This window comes from Manis javanica, chromosome 3 (assembly GCF_040802235.1).
Source record: "Manis javanica isolate MJ-LG chromosome 3, MJ_LKY, whole genome shotgun sequence".
In the NCBI taxonomy this organism is placed as follows: domain Eukaryota; kingdom Metazoa; phylum Chordata; class Mammalia; order Pholidota; family Manidae; genus Manis; species Manis javanica.
Genome location: NC_133158.1, coordinates 179469670 through 179487433, shown reverse-complemented (window position 1 = coordinate 179487433; position 17764 = coordinate 179469670). Strand labels below are relative to the sequence as shown.

Here is a 17764-nt window from a genome sequence, read left to right as displayed (position 1 = left end):
AACCTAACCAAGGAAGTGAAAGACCTATACCCTGAAAACTATAAGACACTCTTAAGAGAAATTAAAGAGGTCACTAACAAATGGAAACTCATCCAATGCTCCTGGCTAGGAAGAATTAATATCATCAAAATGGCCATCCTGCCCAAAGCAATATACAGATTTGATGCAATCCCTATCAAACTACCAACAGCATTCTTCAATGAACTGGAACAAATAGTTCAAAAGTTCATATGGAAACATCAAAGACCCCGAATAGCTAAAGCAATCCTGAGAAGGAAGAATAAAGTGGGGGGGATCTAACTCCCAAACTTCAAGCTCCACTACAAAGCCACAGAATCAAGACAATTCAAAATGGCCATCCTGCCCAAAACAATATACAGATTTGATGCAATCCCTATCAAACTACCAACAGCATTCTTCAATGAACTGGAACAAATAGTTCAAAAGTTCATATGGAAACATCAAAGACCCCAAATAGCTAAAGCAATCCTGAGAAGGAAGAATAAAGTGGGGGGGATCTAACTCCCAAACTTCAAGCTCCACTACAAAGCCACAGAATCAAGACAATTTGGTACTGGCACAAGAACAGAGCCACAGACCAATGGAACAGAATAGAGACTCCAAACATTAACCCAAACATATATGGTCAACTAATATTCGATAAAGGGGCCATGGACATACAATGGGGAATGACAGTCTCTTCAACAGATGGTGCTGGCAAAACTGGACAGCTACATGTAAGAGAATGAAACTGGATCACTGTCTAACCCCATACACAAAAGTGAATTCAAAATGGATCAAAGACTTGAATGTAAGTCATGAAACCATAAAACTCTTAGAAAAAAACATAGGCAAAAATCTCTTAGACATAAACATGAGTGACCTCTTCTTGAACATATCTCCCCAGGCAAGGGAAACAAACACAAAAATGAACAAGTGGGACTATATCAAGCTGAAAAGCTTCTGTACAGAAAAGGACACCATCAATAGAACAAAAAGGTATCCTGCAGTATGGGAGAATATATTTGTAAATGACAGATCCGATAAAGGGTTGACATCCAAAATATATAAAGATCTCACGCACCTCAACAAACAAAAAGCAAATAACCCAATTAAAAAATGGGCAGAGTTGCTGAATAGACAGTTCTCTAAAGAAGAAACTCAGATGGCCAACAGACACGTGAAAAGATGCTCCACATCGCTTGTCATCAGAGAAATGAAAATTAAAACCACATGAGATATCATATCATACCAGTAAGGATGGCTACAATCCAAAACGCAAACAACAACAAATGTTGGCGAGGTTGTGGAGAAAGGGGAACCCTCCTACACTGCTGGTGGGAATGTAAATTAGTTCAACCATTGTGGACAGCAGTATGGAGGTTCCTCAAAATGCTCAAAATAGAAATACCATTTGACCCAGGAATTCCACTTCTAGGAATTTACCCCATGAATGCAACACTCCAGTTTGAAAAAGACATATGCACCTCTATATTTATCACAGCACTATTTACAATATCCAAGGAATGGAAGCAACCTAAATGTCCATCAGGAGATGAATGGATAAAGAAGATGTGGTACATATACACAATGGAATATTATTCAGCCATAAGAAGAAAACAAATCCTACCATTTGCAACAACATGGATGGAGCTAGCGGGTATTATGCTCAGTGAAACAAGCCAGTTGGAGAAAGACAAGTACCAAATGATTTAACTCATATGTGGAATATAAGAACAAAAGAAAACTGAAGGAACAAAACAGCAGCAGAAGCACAGAACCCAAGAATGGACTAACAGTTACCAAAGGGAAAGGGACTGGGGAGGATGGGTGGGAAGGGAGGGATAAGGGTGGGAAAAAAAGAAAGGGGGCATTACGATTAGCATGTATAGTGTGGCGGGGGGGCATGGGGAGGGCTGTGCAACACAGAGAAGACAAGTAGTGATTTTACAGCATCTTACTATGTTGATGGACAGTTACTGTGAACGGGGACGTGGGGGGGGGGGACTTGGTGAAGGGGGGTGCCTAGTAGTTTAATGATACCAAAATAAAATAAAAAAAGAATAATACAGCAAACAGTATGGCCTTACAATCTGAATTGATTAGGCTCTTAGTCACAAATAAGAAAAACTTGCTCTAGTTGGTTTAAGGAGAAAAGGGACTTACTAGGGGTTAATAGGTAGACTACACAATCTCCTAAGGACAGAAAACCAGGGCTGGAAGCCATGAAGGTAGGAACATGCCCAAATCATGCCCCTAGCCCGCTCCAGGAGAATCCCTGTCCCCGCAGCCCAGTCTGCCAATGTTGTGTATGGCAGGAGGAGCTAGATGCACAAACCCTACCCCAGCGGCTGGAGAGGCTGGGGGGGAGTCGTTTCTGACCCCAAACAGGGTAGGATGTTCAAAGGTACCGAATAGGCAAAAACAACACTGACTGTCCATTACAGTCTACCCCTTGTCTGTGTAACACCCAACTACATTTTTCTTCCTTACTTAACTTCAAAACATAAACATCCCCTTGTGGATAAAATGAGGATTTCTATGGCCAGGATTCTCACCTGGCCCTGATTGCCTAGCTCACTGCACACCTGTGGGCAATACATGGCTGTCAACTCCATAAAAAAGAGCTCCGCCCAGTGCTCTGGATGCGACATGGTGGCAGGGTTGCAAGGTTACAGGAGAGCAGAGCAGAGGCTGGAGTGGTGGCAGTGCTGAGGACAGAGGCTCAGAGGACGGCTGTATGGGGTGACTGTGCAGAGAGAGAGGCCTGGAGCATGGCTGTGCAGGACGGCTGCAGAGAGGCCCAGAGGACAGCTGTGTGGACAGAGGGGCCCAGAGGCAGAGACCAGCTTGCTGCATGCAGCCTCACTCTGAGTGAACGGGATTTTAGTGACTGACCTGCCACCTGGAAATAAAGTTGAGTATAAACCCTTTCACCCCAAGAACATTTTGCTGTTATTTTCTTTGGTCACACTGAATCCATAGCGAACTTGCCCAGGGCTAAAACCCATTGGCAAGACACCCTTCAACAACAAGCACTTGTATTTAGTACAATACAGCTCTCCCTCCTACAAACAATGAATGCATGGTCTTCTCTGAAGGGACATTCATGATCTACAGTAGACATGCAGACCTCTTCTTGCTCCCTTGGACCCTGTCTAGATGTGCTGGGGCCTGTGGCTGTGCTGAAATGCTCCTCACTGAACACATCTACACGAGAGAGCAGGGGAAAACCAACCATACCAATTATTCAGTTGTTGTTTCTCAGCTCCAAACTCACCATTTTATACCCTGCTGGGGCTGGGACTCTGCAAACCATTTCCAAGCCAGGGGCTGCCAACAAGAGCACTACTGAGAGGCTTGAGAGGGGAGAGAAGACGTGTCTTCCCATCTGTGTGTGAGTCCCTTCAGCATCAGCCTGGCAGTGCTACTTCACCCTGGCGGCAGCAGTCGGTCCCGGTTTTTAGCTTTTTCCTCATTTGCAGAACCAACCTCGTTGCACACATACCCCTACTCAGAGATAACCACCAGGCAGTGCTCTCCCCTCAGAGGCCTGGTTTCCATCTCCTCACCACCCTCCTCCAAGCTTCTAAGTTATGAACCCCAACTTCTTCCCTTTGTTCCCCCAGGCCTGCAGAGGTGGGGGCTCCACTTCCTGCTGTTACTACCACTATGTTCCCTCTGCTTTCTTCAGTCTTCCCACACCTGTTTAAAGCCTATGTTGAAAAATCCAGTGTGGTAGTCCTTGTTTCCGGTTGGTAATTATGACTTAATTCCTGCACCATCTATTTCATGTTCCCTTTGTCCTCAGCTGGTCAAAATTCTTTACTTATGTCTTGCCTGAGGGGGATTGCCCCTGTGCAAGTTCACTCTGGATTCAGTTAGACTGAGTAACAACAAAGGCGTGTTCTTGGGGTAAAAGGGTTTATACCTGGCTTTACTCTCCCTGCAGGAGGTTGAGCACTAGAATCACATCAGCACTGGGCAGAGCTCTTTATATAGTGACTCAGTCAGTAATAGCTTATTGCCTGTGGGTGTGGAAGCAGCAGCCTAGCAGTAGGCCAGTTACATCATCAAGTAGTTTAGGGTCAGGTGAGGATCCTGGCCATAGGAACTTTCAGTTTCCCCACAACTTAATAGGAGTAATGCAAATCTTATTTTTGGAAAGATCTGAACCAAGCCATGCACTTTGGGCTTGCAGGGAATGTGGAATGATTAGTGAAGCAAGGAAGTCATGAGTCCCAGTTGTAGTCTCATGACCTGTGTAGAAATCAGGACTTCAGTGTCTGCCTACACTGCTGTGATTATATATAGAAATTGTTGGTAGAAACAGGCAGACCAGTTAGGAGCTATTATAATAGTCCAGGAGAGGTGTAATGGTGGCTCAGACCAAGGAGGTGACATGGAAGCAGTACAAAGGGAGTGGATTCTAAATACAATATGAAGTTAAGCCAACAAGATTTGCTGATGCATTAGATGGAAGATGTGAAGGAAAGAGAGGACTCAAGAGTCCAGCAAGGATTTGGGCCTGAGCAACTAGAAGGATAGAGTTGCTGTCAACTGAGTTGGCAAAGGCATTGGTGGAGAAAGTTTGACGGGGAAGATCATGAGTCCAAATTTGGATATATTGAGTTTGAGATGCCTGCAAGGCATCCAACTGAAAATTATTCCTAAATCTTTGCCTTTGGACCCAATTTGGACCTCCCACTAGAATGTGGAAGCCCTGAGGTCAGGGTCCATGTCTCTCATTTCAACCTCTCGTGCTCAGCAAGGTGCCTTGGACCATGATCATCTCAGAAAATAGCTTTTGAATCAGAAGATGAGAAAATAACTAAACAACTGACTTGGGGTTTCAGCCCTGGACAAGTGTGCTATGGATTCAATGAGACCAAAGAAATGACAGTGGAACATTCTTGGGGTGAAAGGGTTATAACCAACTTTACTCCCACGGTGGCAGGTCAATCACTAGAATCCCATCTACTCAGAGCAAGTCTGCGTGCAGCAAGCCGGTTTCTACCTCTGGGCCTCTCCACCCTGACGGCTGTCCTCAGCGCTGCCACCACTCCAGTCTCAGCTCTCCTCCAGCCTTGCAGCCGTGCCACCGTGTCGCCCAGAGCACTGAGTGGAACTCTTTATATAGAGTCAATAGCAACATATTACCCACACGTGTGTAGTCAGCTAGCCAACCAGGGCCAAGTGAGAATCCTGGCCACAGGAACTTTCATTTATCCACAGAACCACAGCCAGATTCAACCCCTTTCTGGTGACCAACACAAAACAGAAGGAATTCATTTGGATAATTTGTATCACAGTTTGATTCAGTCCCAGCTAGGCCTCCTGCATGGGTCTAACTCTGCAGCGAACTGCCTGTCCTCCTGTGCCCTGGTGTCGGATGTCACCTCCCTCAAGAAGACTTTATTGAGTCCCAGTTTTGGCTTATGAGTTCTCATTATGTAAGGAGAGACACAGAAGGTAAAGGTGAGGTGAGAAGACACCGAAAATTGTTTTTCCTTTCAATTTTCCTTCACTTGAATCTGGAAAACATAAGGTGCTCACTAATTAGGAGTTACCATAGTAACCAAGTTGTCTAAAATATACCTCAGAGATCTTTTCTTTCTTGGTTTTAATTCTGTAAAAGCATTTCACTTGTCAGCCATTCTTACTCTTTCTTCAGTTTCCTTCAGTGGTTTTCTGAACCCAAGAGCCTTTTAGCAGCCATAGTAAAGGTTCAAAATTACAATATAAAAGAACCCACTCATTCTTAGAAAACATTTCCAAGCCCTGAATTACTTGGTTTTAATGTTTCAGAGGACAGGTGGGATAACCAGCAGGTAGGCAAAGAGAAATGGGCCTGAATCCTGCAGATTCAACATGTGTGCAGCTGTTGCTCTATAGGAAGAAGCTTGGCACCCAGAGGAGTGTGTTTTATTAACTGTCCATTTGAGGGCATTGCCGTCTGCCTTGCCAATGGGTTTCAGCCCCGGACAAGTTCACAATGGATTCAGTGTGACCAAAGAAATGACAGTGGAACATTCTTGGGGTGAAAGGGTTATACCCAACTTTATTCTCACAGTGGCAAGTCAGTCACTAGAATCCCATCCACTCAGAGTGAGTCTACGTGCAGCAAGCCCATCTCTGCCTCTGGGCCTCTCTGTGTCTGCAGCGGTCTCAGTCTCTGTCCTTAGCGCTGCCACCACTCCAGCCTCTGCTCTCCTGCAGCCTTGCAGCCGTGCCACCGTGTCACCCAGAGCACTGTTCAGGGCTCATTATATAGAGTCAATAACAATGCATTGCCCACCCGTGTGTATGAGCTAGCCGACCAGGGCCAGGGGAGAATCCTGGCTACAGGAACCTTCACTTTATCCACACCATCCTCTGTAGGGGTGGAACCAGGTTCATTTCTTATTAGGTAAGTTACTGTGAAGTTTACTGACCCCTGGTCCCAGTTCACTGCAGTGGTTAATAGATGTCACCTTGAGAGCACCTCCAGGCAGCTGCCTGGCTGGCCTGCCACTTATTTCACAGTTTTGCTACTCTGCCTTTTCTCCCAGCCTCTGCATACTACCTGTCATAGTTCTTGGTGCACTGTTCTATGGCTTTCTGAATCTCCACTTGGCCGTGTCTCTGTACCTGCTACATCAACACAGTGTCTGTCACACAGGCACCATTCCCCACATGCTGTTGAGCAGTAAAGGGGGTGTTGCAATTTGTGCAAGTTGATGCAGGAAAGCAGTTGAATCGTTTCCAGAATGGAACTTCAAGAAAGACCAAACACACTGAAGTCATTCTGGCTGTGGTCCAGAGGTGTTTGGACAGGTGAGGCATGAATTGTTCCCCATCCGGCCTGCTTCTATTTGCCCAGACAAGCATGTGAGCCATGGGAAGGAAAAGATGGAAAGCTGCTAGTCTTGGAGTTTGACTCGATGTAATGTTCCATTTTTCAGTAACTCTTGTTCTCTCTTGAGATTTTCCAAGCCAGAGGTCTTTGGAGGTCATTTTAAAGGATTAAAAATTAAGATAATAAAATAACCCACTTAGTCTTAGAGAATAGCCTGAGGGCATGAATGATTGGGTTTTTAATTTCAGCATATCTTGAGATAGTATTTCATCAAGATTCTAGAGTTCCAGCAAAAACTGCCAGGTTCTGGCAACTGAGAGAAGGCAAGGGCAGGCCTGGAGTCTGTGGGTGGTGCCTTTCTTCAACTTCATGCAGCTGGAAATTGGAGGTAGAATCTGGGCACCCCCTCACCCGGGATTCCCTGATCCTGGTTCTCTGGGGGGACACAGCTCAGAGCAGGAGGCAGACACAAACAGGTCATTTTAATAAATCCTACCAGAACCCAGGGCCCAAGGGAAATTAATGAGGCAACAATTTTTTTCTCTTCTTGTTCAATGTCTGCTTTATTTATCTTCAGGGCTAGCAATAATTTGAAGATGCTGAAAAATATACCCAAGGTGCCTTAAAATACAGCTAAGTGGTCAATTCTTTGCCTTTTCAAACCTCAGACAAGAAAAAGGGATGGTGTTTTTGTGGTGGTGTTTATTTTAAAAATGAACATAGAATACTTCAGCCCATCCTCTCTTCCCTCTCACCTGTGACTGGCCGGACCTGAAAGAAAGATGCCGTCCGGGTTCCGCTGGCCGGAGCGCACTGCCTAAGGGTTTCCTTGCTTTATGGGAGAGCTATGTTAGTCAGGTTTTGGTAAAGCAAATCTCGAGAAAGTGAATTCCATCTACCCTGTGGCTGCCAGCCACATTGAAACTTGAGCAGTCACTGTCAGCGCAGGCCAAGCCCCTCAAGCCAGGGGTCCAGAGGTATCAGCAAGTGCAGGGACCACCAGGCAAGTTTCTTTATGTCTCAGCCTGGCATGGAGGTCATTTCAGAGAGGGCTGCAGCTTCCATCACTGATGCATTGTGTGATCTTGAGCAAGTTTATTATCTACAAAATGGGGTCAGGGGGTTGGTTCTGCTAGAACAATAGCCATTGGGCTTTTCAACTTGTAAATTCCAATGGCTCAAATGAAAGGAACCTTTAGAGCAACCTTAATGAGCAGAGCTGAGGGTGCAAACAGCAGGAACAGCTTCAGGAAGAGTGGCCTGGGGTGGGAGTCCTGTAAGCTGAAGGCATTCACAGGGGCAGCTGGTAAAGGAAGGGAGATGGGGCAGAGTGAGTGGGGAGGAGGGATGGGGGAGAGAAGGAAGTGCGGGCACAGGAGTCCCAGGGCTTTCCCATGGGGTGCAAGTTCCTCAGGCCTCTTTGAAGCAGAGCCTAGGGAGCTGCTGGCTCTTCTGTGAGACTTGCTCAGCTTAGCTGCTGATGTGACCCTAGGAAAGGCTGAGGGAAAGCTGGGTTATAGGTCCTGATTCCTGGGCCCCGGTTCCACCAGGTGACATAGAGACAAGAGCAGGAGACAGCAGGAAGGGGACCAGCCTGAATCCAGTGGAGGTGCCAAGCGTCTTAGTCTTTAGGCTTCCTTCCACCTTGCCCAGTAAGCTCCTTCAGGTCTCCTCAAAGCCACCTCACATTACCACATTTGCTAATTCACTCTAATTCAGACTCATGTAGATGCAGCTTCCAGACAAATCTCCAAGCCCCTGCTCTGCCAGATGGCAGCTCTAAGTGACCTCATAAGAAGTTCTGGAACCAACCAACTTGGTCCTGGCACTGCCACATGTGGGCAAAGTGCACTAAAAGTGAGTTAGCCTCTCTGAGCTCCAGCATCCTCTTTGAAAAGTAGGTTCACAATTGCAGATTTGGGATAGTGTCCTGAGCTGATGTTTATGGGGCTCCTTGGACAGCGTCCTGCACCCAAGAGGAGGCCAGGAAATGTTCCCTCCTTCCCCTTTCCTGCACTAGAAAAACTTGTGAAAGGCTTTGAAATGGGCAAGGGGATTCCTGGGCGTCCTTTCAGTAGGATGCCAAGCATTTATCAGATGCTATGGGTCTGTGTCCTTGTCTGGGCTACATACAGTCTGTAAGCCATAGAAAACTGATATTAATGTGAAAAATTCTTGTCTACAGAAACATAAACAAATATTATCCCCTAAAGGTACAACTAATGTCTATCCTGGATAACAGATCATCCCAAACATAACATTTTATGGGCCTATAGAGATGAACCAGTTTGGGGTCTATTAGCAGTCATTTCAGCATTCTTGACTGCCTGTATGTGTCTGTCTTTCAGATTCTCCTCTGAAATGATGTTACTGGTCCTTCTATTAATCAATGAATTAAATGACACCTCTGACACATGTTCATTTTATATTTATATGAGTTATGGCTTTACCTTTGAAAATAACATTTTGATAGTCATTTCCCTGATGATTTATAAATCACCAATTCAGATCAGACCTTGATCATCCATTCCCTGCTGCTGATTTTATATTAAATTCCAAGTCCCTCATCATCCCTGTACCCAAGACATAAAGAATACACATACACACAAACACACATCCCTATATAAATCCAATATCCCCTACATATTTTTTTATGTGTGTTTTTGCAAGATGTGTGTATGTGTGTGCTCAACACACAGGCATCTGGATATTTTGCCGGGGATTGGACACCTAAGATATGAAACTGTCTTGGACATGAAATTACAGGGACTGAATGAGGTCCCTACATTCGTGAGGGAACAATATAGTGTGTTGTATGTTCATGATCTTAGTTTTATGCTAAATACTAACTTCAGTTCAGGTTAAAGAGCTGCACTGACCTTGTCTTCCTCGGAGGCCTTTCCTGGCATCCTCTCTCCACCACTAAGGAAGAGGGTACTGAGACTGCAGTGGTAACTGTGGCCTGAGGAGGGCCCCTTGAGACCAGTTATAGATTTGCCAACATTCTTTTCAATGTCTGTTCCCTTTGGGGCCCTCCTGGCCCTGTGGGTAAGAACCTGAGGTTCCTGGGGGCCCCAGGCAGAGGCATGGGAAGGCTGGATGGTAGGCGGCTGGTATTAGATCATCTCTGGGTGTTCCCTTGCACTAGTCCCTTTTACTGATTCCTACAGTGGCCCAACAGAGGGATTGGCATATGAAAGGACAGCTTTCTGCTCTGAATAACCACCAGAGTCAGCCCTCATGCCCTGAAATATGTCTCAGAAGTACAGCGAGACCCAAGAGACTGTAATCACAGGCTCTTCTCTACACCACCACAACTCCAAGGGCAGTCTGGGGCCAGCAGCACTGGTGTACCCTGGGAGTGTGCTCGGGCCCAAGCCCAGACCTGCTGAATCAGAATGCATGGTCTAACAAGATTCCCAGGTGATTCATAAGCCCTGCAGAGTTTGAGAAGTGCTAGACTGATGGAGGAAGCACTAGCTGAGGAGCCATGAGCCCTCCAGTCTGTGGATCTGTTTAGCTGGAGAACCACTTTCACCTCTCACAGCCTGGATCCTCATATGTGAAAACAAGGCATGGCCCTCTATGCCACAGGGCCATAGAAGATCACATCCATGTAAAAGCACTCACCAGGAGTGCCCCACAAGAACCCCAGAGAAATGGGGTTGGCAGATGAGACCATCCCATGTTCTCAGGCTACCTCTTTGGGCTTTGCCCAGACACACGAGCACTCACTACAAACAGGGCAGGTTCTCTTTGGCACTGGAACCCAGACATGGTCCCGGGCCAGGGTTGCCAGTGCTGGGCCAGGGAGTTGACACAGAAGGCCCTTTCACCTCCACCTTGCCTGCAGCAAGGCAGTCAGCTCTATGCCTGACCGACCTCCTTTCTCAAGTTCTTTCTGGGACCATCTACTGCAGGATTTACCCTTGGGCACCCTCTTTGAACATTCTGAGGACTAAATGGAGCCCTTTGCCCTTGGTAGACACAGGGAACAAAGGGGCAGAATGAAATCACTTTAATGGCATAGCAACACTTCAGACCAGGAGTCACAGACAAGGGAAACATTTTGTCTTCCATTCATACAGTTGTGCTGAGGTGCATGGTACACTGGACAATCTTACACAGAGTTTTCACATTGAACATGTAATAAATAGATACTTAAAACATCAGACTTCAGAGATAATGAGTTATGAGTGTGATTGCTTTCTCATTCTGCCCCCTCTGAGATGGGAGCTTCCTTCCTGTCACGCTAAGGCTGGATCCCCTACGAAGGGTACTCGTACTCCTCGGCGCTGCGTCGGCCAAAATCCATCCAGCCCATGTAGTCCCGGTCGCTTATCCTGTGGCTGGGATCCAGGTTCTGCAGGTTCTTAATGAGGGACATTCGACCAGAAGGAGCTATAAGGGGCAGGGAGGAAAGAAACAGGGCCATTACATCCAAGAACATCTGTAGTTCAGTTTGTTAAAGAGAACAGTGGGAAAGCCAGAAAATGTGAAACAGGTGCCTTCTTAAAGGTATCAAAGGGCTATCAAGATAGTGGGATTGCTGGACCTATATCTAAGCGAAGAGAAGGATTCATGCCTGTGTAACTAGAGAGAGGGTGTGGGTGTACCTGGCCATCTGTAAGGATTTCGGTGGACTCACTGATGCTGGCCGTTCACAGCGGGAACCTGCCCTGGTTTTCCTAGTCCCAGGGGTGTTTCCCTTACATACTTGGCTCTCAACCAAGGATTTCCCCACTACTTACCCAGATTCTAAAGTTCACCCCCCAATATCCCTGAGCATATGTGACTCATTAAGGCAATGCGATTACAATATTTTGATATTAGAATTATTTAAAAAATGGGATCAAGTTCCAATGCTAGATAAATAGTGTTTAAAAATATGACTCATCTCCTTGCCTGCTAATGATAAATACCACCCACCAAGGTCTGGCCACAGCCTGAAGTTCCAGGTAATGGAAGCAAATTGGCAGCTTCCATGGGAGCAAGTGGCCTCCATGGTTGGTGGGCACTATGTTCTGCCAGGGAAGCTGCCCTTGTTACACACATCAATTTCCCCATTCCACACACATGGTGCTCACATTTGCACATTTACCAGGGTCCTCATCATTTCCCCTGTGCAGACACAGACTAGATACTTACAACTGATTTATGGAATTGAATTGAAGGGCTTGGCTCCTTTAAACTTTAAACCCACAGTGGGCAATATACCCAGGAAGATGAGTGGCTTCCAGACCCTCTGGAAAGGATTTAGCCCTGCTGCTGCCTAGATGTGCAACGTCATGTGCGTTACTCACTCTTCTAGGGCCTGTCTTCCACACCCACCAAACGAGCCCCGTGTGCAGGGCTGTCGTGAGTGCTGAGAGAGACAATCCAGATCTAGCCCTGGGGCTTTGCTGGGCACGGGGCAGGTGTGCGCTGCACCACTCTCCAGTATTACTGCTTCTCCTCCCATCATTGGAAGTAAAAAGTGCATTATTTTATTTAGAATCATAAAGCATAGCATATGCTGTAGTTGAATAAATATCCAACATCTCAAAATATGTAAAATATTAAAAGAAACTATATAGATGTAAACATTTATTCCTAGGTCATATTTTTCAACTAGAGGACTATAGTTGTTTTCTAGTCAGTCCTGACCCTGGGTGTTGGCAGCTAAGTTCCGAGTGGCTGCTGTTCCCCCGTGGGTTTACTTGACACCACAAGCTAAAGGCGAAGGGAGAAGGGGGCTGAGAAGAGACACTAGGGAGGCTCTTTCAGCCAAGATTTATGGGATAAAGCCACTGTCGGGTGTCAGCTCCGGGGAAACAACTTGGTAACTGGCTTCTTCCCTGGAAATGTTTATGGTGAATTTTTCCTGAAGGTGGGGAGGGGCTCCAGATTCTGGCTCAGGTAAAACCTAGACTACTTCAGACTGGCCTGACTGAAATCCAACCCACACCCAAGGACAGTTTTTTAACTACTTTCAGGCAGTCAGCAGGAACCCAAAAAGTTTTCAGGCTTTCTCTGTCATCTGAAAAGTATTTCTGCATATTTTAATTTAATTAGCAGGAAAGCAAAATGAAACACAGTAGTTGGGACAATTTCCCAAAGAGAAGATGAAATATAATAAATCATCTTCTGTTCTTTCCCTGAAATTCCCTGGTCAGAGAGGTCACTGTCTCACTTTCATATGTAGGTATCGCAGACTTTGGAGAGCCAAGCCCTCCATTTTCCCCCCATCTAGTAAAGCCTTGAGTTAAAGTTCAAAGCCAGGCCCTGGGACATTGCAGAGGAAGAGAGCCTCATGGGAAAGGAGCCCCCACCGGCAGCATTTGCAGTGGCTTGTCTGGTTGTGCTGGTCTCGGTCAGTGCACCTCCCTGCTGCTTCTGTGTTCACCATCAGTCACTGAAGTTGGTCCAAAAACCTGTCCCAGCCCGGATAATGATTCTTTTACAGATGAGACCCCAGGAGAGAGACAGAACTGAGTGTATGTGACTCAGCTGGCAAGCTGCTGAATTACCTTATTCCTGGAGAAAGACTTTGAGACTGAAGAAACTGTGGCTTGTTCAGCTCCTGCTGCAACTGGAACCTTCTCTCCAAAAGCAAATAAAACTAAACAGGATTCTTACTGGGTAATCATCTTAAATCACTACACAGAACCCCAAACTGCTCCTGACTCTTTTCTTCTCTTAGAACCTTGGTGAAAACTGACACATTGCTACTTCTTAAACTGTCATTGTCAGATCTCAAGCATTCTCAGCACTGACCACTTCCAGGTAGAAGGTATCCAAGTGTCAGTGGCTCCTGGGTGGCTCCTGATTCCTTTGCATTCACACTAGAAGGTATTTGGTGAATCCACAAACACATTTTGAGTCAGTAGTTTGCTCTTTTATATTCTTTTAATGCCTTCGTAATATGGTGTTGAGCTTAAACAGCAGCACCGTGTCAAAAATTAGTTTAAAGAAAATGTTTTTAAAAAGGTTTCCCTTAACAAAGTAAGCTCTCCAAACTCTGCTACAAAGGACGTCCAGAAAACAGCATTGTCTGGTGCATAACAACTCGAGAAAAGAAAGTGGGAACCCTTTAGCTTACAGCTGTGTTTCCTCCGGAGGGGTTAACCATCTCCACTAGCCAGACACCAGAGAGGGTCAGGACCGGGAGCAGAGCGCAGGGGCAGAAGCGAGGGATAGGGAGGCGGCATTGGTACCTTTCCGGGCCTGGTGGATGTATCTGGCCAGCAGCGCGCCCAAGTGCGCTCGGGGCTCGCCGTCCACCCTCTGCACCGCCCGGAGCTGCCTCCTGGGCGCCGCCTCCTCCCCCTGCGCCCCGCGGCCGACGGGGTACGCCAGAGGCGCAGGCTGAGCCAGGGCGCCCGCCGCCAGGACAGCCATCAGCACGCACAGGCACACGCCTCCGTTCATGGCTGCAGAGAGCAAAGGGGAGGGGACATGAGCGAAAAGGTGGGGGCGGGCATTTGCGGGCCCTCGCGGAGAGTCGGGGGACCTGGGGTATGGAGAAGGTGGCCCAGCCCAAACGCACGGGGCCCCAACCACCCGGGCTGATGCAAACACCAGGGCTCTCCAGGCGCCGACTGGAGCCGGTGGCCACAGCCTGCGCGTTCGGGCGCACGGCGTTTGTCTTTTGGTTGAGCCACACCCGGTGCCCCCGGGCCGACAGAGACCCTGTGTTTTATCTGCCCCGGTTAGCAGAAGGAATGTCTTCTGCTTTCCTTTAGTTTAGTTACAGTGCCCACTTGTCCTAACTGGAAAAACAAGAGATTAAATATAGTGTGAAAAATACCGTAAAGGGAAGACTCTCGGGGAAGAAATGAGACTCTTGAAGAAATGCAGCACCTCTCCAAATAGCTAAGGAGGTTTCAATAGGGAAATAAATGGTGAAACAAAGAGAAGCACAGTTTTAAATGGCAATAAATAAAAGCCATATTTATAAAGTTATTTTCAAGGTGTACACGGCACTTGGCAATAAACCACCACACATAACACTGGCACATGTAACAATGAACACATTTAAAAATGAAAAATGTGAGCCGAGTGCTCAATGGTAGGCAAAGCTCCACTGCATATTAAATGCACTGAGCATAAAACACCCATACATTTCTATCCCCAAAGCCACGAATATTTCTGCAATATTTAGAAAATGAATTTAAATCTTACATCTCGATAGTTTATTTGGAAAGGTTGCAAAGCACATTGCATTGCTGTGTAACATCTAGGAAATCCCAGTTTGCATGCTAATCCCAGCAAGTAGACATTCCAGCATTGCATGCATAAGAGAACAAAGCAGGCATGTGGAATCTCTCAAACAGCTCTACCCACCCACCCCTCACTGTTTTTTTTGACTTCAAGAAATGTCTCTTGAGCTGTTGGAAAGAAGAGAAAGAAAACTGAAAAACAAAATAGAAAGGGCACCAAACTGAAGATAGCATTCATACTGAAGACAGCATTCTTCAAAGATACTTGACATTTGGATTCTCTGCTGGAGAGTGGGGCACCTACCTTCGTAGTAGGACGCAGCTGGCTTCGCTTTGCTACCAGAGCAGCTGGGGAGCGGAGCCAAGTTCAAGGTGGGCGGGCAGCAGACTGCCTCTTAAATAGCCCCGCCTGGCGCTGTTGGCCAGTCATCTATTTACCCAGTGCTGACGCAGACCCCCAGCAACACATGCTCACAGGGCAGCCACTGGGGGGACAGGCGACTGAAGTGACTCCTGGGAGAGAGGGGCAGGGGCCCGTGGAGTCGGGTTAACCCCTCCCAGGCAGGGTGTCCGGTGTCCAGCGCCGCTCTCTGCAGGAGGAGCTCCCTCTCGCTTGCCCATTCCAGCAGGAGCTCGCCAGGATGGGAAACCTAGGTGTTGGAATCTATTCGGATGGAGTAGAGGCCAGAAATAACAGCAGGCAGGGCCGGGTGTCAGCAAAGCGTAATTCTGAGATGGAGGGATGCCAGCACCTGTCAGAGATTCCTGGGCATCTCTGGCTTTTCACCCAGTGAGTGGGCTTCCTGGGCGAGGGAGGACAGGTCTTTGCTTGCTTCTCAGCCCCTTGACTTGCCCTTCAAGTTCTCCAGGATTCTGAGTGCAGGTGTTCCCCAGTCAGTGGAAGGGCTCTGGCCACACCTGGCTGTTGACGTTTTGACCTCTGACCTCTGTTCACACAGCTGTAAAATGAGGTTGGCACCATGACTTAATTGGCCTTTGCTCTGAGTTTGGGAAAGGCCTGTTTTCTCCGAGAGGAGTTCCCCTTGATCGCTGACAAGTAGGGCCAGTGATTGTCTCCAAGAGCCCTTCTCTCCCTCTTCCCCTCTGGCTTCATCATCCATACACACCCTACCACTTCCCCGCACACCAAACACTCACATGTGGGCCCCGCTGCAACTCGGGCTGCTCAGGTCAGAGATAGGGACCTCACCCCTTGTCCTTCACCCACCTGGAGCTGCAACGGGCAGCTGCCACCGCCATGCACCCTCCCTGGTGCCCCAGATCTAGGTGACCCCAAGCTGGTGTGCAGTGGTGGCCTGCACCCATCTGCACCCTGAAGCCGTGTGGGTTGGCGCCTGGTCGGTGCTCGAGTTCTCTGAGTCTCTGTGATAGGCACAGCCAACCCCATCTCACCGATGGCAAGCCGAGGCTCCAGAAAGAGCAGCGCCTTGCCAGGCTCCTCCACAGGCCCTGCAGAGCCAAGGCCTCCCAGCCTGGGACCTGGGGGTCGCCACCCACCCCTCACCCAGGGGTCCTCCACTCCTCCCACTTCTTTCTCTCATGGAGAAAGACTTGGAAGCACTTTTTTCAAAATTAGAATCTGTACTCACCTGTGGGGCTTCTAGGATGGCGGGGCTGTGGGGACAATTTCAAGGGGCTTGGGGTCACCATGGCCATGGGAGATTGGCCAGGAGATGCCTCTGTTTGCCATCCCCCTTTCTAAATGCCAGAGGCATTTCTGCAACCTAGGGGCAACATTTTTAAAACAAAGCAGCAGATGAAATGTTTTCCAACAGTTTCTCATGAGGCTGCTCAGTTTTGTATGGTTCAGTTGGGGAAATTGTTTTATTTGTGATGGTGGCCAAGACATGGCTGGGAACAAAAGCTGTTAAAGAGCAGAATCACCTGAAGGGCTCCTTCAAACATCCCCAGAGTTTCTGATTCAGTAGGTCTGAGGGAGGCCCAAGAATCTGCATTTTAACAAGTTCCCAATGCTGCTGCTGCTGATGGTCCCACTCTGAGAAACACTGCTGTGGGATTTCCCTGCGGTAAGCCAGCTACTTAATGCTCTTCCCCCGACACTTGCTTTGTGCCAGGGCCTGGGGATGGCACTGTGGACAGGGGCTGACAATATGTAGTGGGGAGCAGAATGCAAAGTAAATGCCCCGAGATGATTCTGGCGTATATGGGAACGTTGGGGGGGGGGGTGGTAGGTGGCAGGAGATGGTCCCAGAGAAATGTTTTGATGAAGGGAGGGAAGGAATGAGGTTTTGATTTTAGAAAGATAAGTTCCAAGAGGGGAGAAACTGTAAGCCAAGAACTATTAGGGTCTGGGGATGGGGAGGAGCAGGGAGAATCAAGACAGACTTATATTTAGGATAACAAACCCTTATGAAACCCCTAAACAATCCTCTAAATAATGATGAAAGTAAGTGTTTGGCAGAGATAATTCAGAAAAAATTTTTAAAGTAGAAAGAAAGAGAAAAACTCCATCACTCAGAGACAGCCACTGTTAACCTCTTGGTCTCCAAGAAATCATAGAGGCACTAAGACTAGATGTCTGAAGCTGGCTCTGAGGTTCCAGGTGGAGAGACAAGGGTGGGTGGTGGAGTGCTGCCCAAGACAGGGAATTCAGAGGGAAGGGCGGATTTGGGGGATGGGGGTGCAGTGGGTAATATGAGTTATGGCCAACCCAAATGGCCAATATGAGTCCAGTATGGGGTTG

At 47.5% G+C, this 17764-nt stretch overlaps 1 protein-coding gene across 2 annotated transcripts; it reads right to left on the bottom strand.

Moving 5' to 3' along the window:
* Window positions 1-10841: 10841 nt before the first annotated feature.
* Window positions 10842-15666, bottom strand: CCK (cholecystokinin). Of its 2 annotated transcripts, XM_017672982.3 has the most exons (4): window positions 15344-15666; window positions 14628-14692; window positions 14035-14250; window positions 10842-11239 (listed from the first exon to the last, which is right to left on the bottom strand). In XM_017672982.3, the coding sequence occupies exons 3-4, from the start codon at window positions 14246-14248 to the stop codon at window positions 11106-11108; spliced, it is 348 nt and encodes a 115-aa protein (XP_017528471.1). In that variant the 5' UTR covers window positions 14249-14250; window positions 14628-14692; window positions 15344-15666; the 3' UTR covers window positions 10842-11105. The 2 variants fall into 2 exon arrangements, with proteins under 2 accessions (XP_017528471.1, XP_017528469.1); XM_017672980.3 differs by lacking the exon at window positions 14628-14692 and having other exon boundaries at window positions 15344-15661.
* Between the last annotated feature and the right edge of the window lie 2098 nt (window positions 15667-17764).